General features: G+C 47.2%; 1 protein-coding gene across 1 annotated transcript in view; it reads right to left on the reverse strand.

Moving 5' to 3' along the window:
• Positions 1–232: 232 nt before the first annotated feature.
• The window catches only part of MAD1L1 (MAD1 mitotic arrest deficient-like 1 (yeast)), a 376,265-nt gene continuing 372,775 nt past the window's right edge, over positions 233–3,722 (reverse strand). Inside the window, exon 18 of the mRNA XM_010570286.1 lies at positions 233–391. Coding sequence (XP_010568588.1) covers positions 233–391 — 159 coding nt within the window. The remainder of the gene's footprint in view (positions 392–3,722) is intronic.

A 3,722-nucleotide genomic window follows, 5' to 3' on the forward strand; every position in this document is an offset into this window, starting at 1 on the left:
GAGCCCTGGGATGGAGCTAGATTTGCCCTCCCACAGGAGGGAAATGATGCTTTTCAGAGGAACTGGTACAGTTTGGGAATCAGCATGAAAGAAGGGGGAAGAAGCTGTTCCCTGCAAAACAGAAGCAACCCAATACCACAAATTAAGGGTGGGAGGGGAGAATTTGTCCTCGCTACCTCAAGTGTCCTGCCCAGAAGTGCTCCACACATGGCTGGTGGCTGGCGGTGGGACGCTAAGCAATGGTCTGGCGGCTGAAGAGGTCGAGGGTGAGGGCGCTGAGGAAGGCCGGGATGCTGTCCTGACGAAGCAGGTGGAGTTCAATGAGCTCCCGGATGGTTCGTGAGAACTCCGTTTCCAGAAGCTGCATTTTTCCACCGGAGGAGCTGGAGGCCTGAGGGGAAAGAAGAACAAGCTTATTAATACAACAGGGGTTTAATTCACCTCCCGTGATGCAGGGAGAGCTAGTGGCATCGCCCTGAAGCCTCCTTTGGCATGGATCTGCCTGTAATCAAGGACACGTTATCTGCTGCAGCGCAGGCGTTCAGCACACGGTGTCCTTGGGCTGTTACCGAGTTGTGCATTTCCAGCATCCCCACACAGGACCCCCGCATGAGCCTGCCCCAGTGACAAATGGGGCACTGGGGAGATGAGGGGTTTGACCATCCTGGAAAGAGGTTGCACAGGGGCCAGGCTGTGCCCCCAGCACAGAACCAAGGTGCCCATGTCGCTGTCACCATCACCACCCAGGTCTCGGGTAGCAGGAGCTACATGCAAGGGCTTTCTCTCCATGAAAACACTTATCCCTGAAGTCATTCTGCTTCTGTAGGAGGAAGCAGACCCGTTCCTAATTAATGCAACTCCTTCCCAATGAGCTGCTGATCCACCCTGCATCTCTAAAGTGTTTCTGGATGTTTAAATCAGCCCGGCAGCGCATAGCCGAGAGCTCCAGAGGAATTATTCCAGAGATGCTCTCATGAAAATAAGGAAACTCAACATGTGGGAAGACATTACAAATCTCCTGTAACATATAAAACAAGCAAAAAAAAGCTAAATGCAAGAGAAATAAGGAATGCTTGAAGCCTCTCCTGCCCCTGGAGGCACGAAAGCAGCTTGTTTATTAATAAACAGCAAAAACATCACAGCGCAAATGCTAATTTTTTCCCCTGCCATTTTCCTCTTCAAAATGCTCCCGTTCCTAATTGCTCTGCAGGTCTGCTTCCTGTCGGAGCCGAGGCAGGGCAGCGCGGGTGGTGCTGAGCAAAGCCAGCATCCCCCCGGGTGTGCAAGAGCAAGGCAGACCCCCACCCCAGTCAAAGGATGCCAAGATCCAGAGCAGAGGATTGCCACGTGAAGGGAAAAACCTGGCTGTACCTGCTAGGAGAGAAGGGAAGCGATAACTGCCAAGAGCCCTGGGGAACCTGCTTGTTTTTGATTTCATGTTCTCAGGAGCCTGGACGCATTTGATTATGAACTTTCCATGTATGTGTCACTTTGGATTGCGAAGAGCGCAAGGTACTGAGAATGTCCCCGTCACCCCTGAGCCAGGCAGGGAATCTAAACAAGGTTTCTGTGTGGAAAAGTAAATTAGCTTTTGTTTAAATCTCCTCCACTTTGGCTTGGTTGTTTTTCAGCAACTCCAAAGGATGTTCAGCGCTTTAATCCGCTGCTCACTGGAGCTACCCAACTTGCTTTCCGTGCATCCGATGTACCGCTGGGTCAGGTTAAAGAGCCTAAGTGGGAAGAGGGCAGAGATGGCAGATGAAGAAACCAGTTGGAAGCACAGGGAGGGACGTACATCCACAATCCCTGTAAAGCCAGAGGCGCAGCGCAAGGCTGTAACATAGCTAGGAGCAAGTACAGGGGCCGGGTGCTGTGAACGCAGCACAGGTTTTGTTTTGCAGATCCCCCTGGATTCAGCTGATGGGAAGCGCCGGTTTCAGAGGAAGGTCCGAGTATTATGAATGCATCGCTTGTGTCTCCAAAGTCAGCGCTGAATTGGATTCATCTAAAATGGGAATTCAAGCTCTGTATGAAACACACACTGCCTCCTTCGCAGATTTAAAACACTCTTTGGGCACAGAATTAATTTTCTAAGAATTTACAAGTAAATCCATTAATTGGTTTACTAGTTTAATTAATTAAAGCAAGTTCCTTAAGAAATTCAGCATCCCGTGCCAGACCATTTTCTTGTGTTTTATGATCTTGGAAACGGAGTAACGTAAATGTTTTAAATTTCCCCTCTACTTTGAGCTTACTGGTGTCCTGGGTAAAGGCTACATTTGAATAATTTCTTTTTTATGAGATTAATGGTAATTTCTCTCTACTATTCTTCATAACCATTTCCTCCTTCAGCAGAGGCAGAAGAATAATGTTCAGAGAAAGTTACGTGAACAAATACATGCTTCTGAGAAGACTGTTATTTCCCATTGAGTTCAATGGGATTGTGGTTTCTCTGGGTTGTTGGATGGTCAAGGGAGGCACTGTCCTCCCTGCTGTGGCCTCTGTCTCCCCAGGAACTCAAAAAAATGCAAAAAACCCCAAAAGCTTCCAAACCTCAGACATCTCAACCAGGTTTCTTATGATCTCTTCTGTAACAGGAACAAGGCAAAAAGGCAGCCACTTAGAAAAAAAGCAATTCTTCTTCTGCCAGGAGATGTTTACATGCTAACTTTGAGGATGGATGCACTTGCAGTTCAGTTCATTCAATCTCACACTGCTTTTAAAAAAATTCAGCAACTTTTTTTTTTTTTCCCTGGGAGTGTTTTAAAATTGCTATCATTGTTACCTTTCTTATTACTTGTTTTTATTGCTCTTTTTTCTTCACCCATCTGTTCATAATGTAGTATAGACTGGGATATATATATATAGATTTGTTGCTTTGAGTTCAACAGCAGGAGCACCTTTACAGCATGTGCTTTACAAATAAAGTGATTATATGAAATAATAGCAATATGTTCCCATTAATTCACCGGATTTCTTTTCAAATGCCAGTCTGCACCCTGCCTGGTGCACCCAGCAAGCCACAGGCAGAGAAGGAAGCACTGGGGCGGGTGGCGTGGGAGTGGGAGCGAGCAGGGGATCACGACGAGGGAGGGGGATTTGCAGGGCTGTGCGGGAGCGAGGAGAGGGAGGACACTGGAGGGGATTCTCTGCTGAATAAACGCTGCAGGGTCTGGTTGTTTCATGATGGTTTGGATGAATGGAGAGCAATTCCAGCTCTAAAAACTGGATTTATGAAAGATACCAGCGGTTCAAAGCTGTAAGGGCGCTCGAGTCCTCCTCTTCACAGTTCATAGCTAGGACTCCCTCCACTCATTTTTAATCAATTTTTAAAACTTAAAAATGTCTCAACCCTCAAAGAAAAACTCCCAGACACAGACCCTGCTAACAAGAATTTGCAGGTGACAGCACGTACCAACTATTCACATGACACACTCCACGTAATGCAATCGCCATTCACTCCAGCGATGCACCCCTAGGAATTCTAAGTTTAGATGAAGCCAAAAACCACCCAAGCCCATCTAGGAAGAAAATGTGAAGCTGAGGAACCTGAACAAGTGTCACTGATCCACACGGACAGTCCATGAGTGGGAATGGGGCAAGAGAGACCAGAGCATATTCAAACCCAGCCCTAACTGCTCTGTGCCCAACACTGTTGGCACATCTTACTCAGAGCTACACCACTACAGTGTGTTGTTGTTTTTAAAGAGAAGTGTGAAAGA

This window comes from Haliaeetus leucocephalus, unplaced genomic scaffold (assembly GCF_000737465.1).
Source record: "Haliaeetus leucocephalus isolate CR32 unplaced genomic scaffold, Haliaeetus_leucocephalus-4.0 Scaffold295, whole genome shotgun sequence".
NCBI classification, from domain to species: Eukaryota; Metazoa; Chordata; class Aves; order Accipitriformes; family Accipitridae; genus Haliaeetus; species Haliaeetus leucocephalus.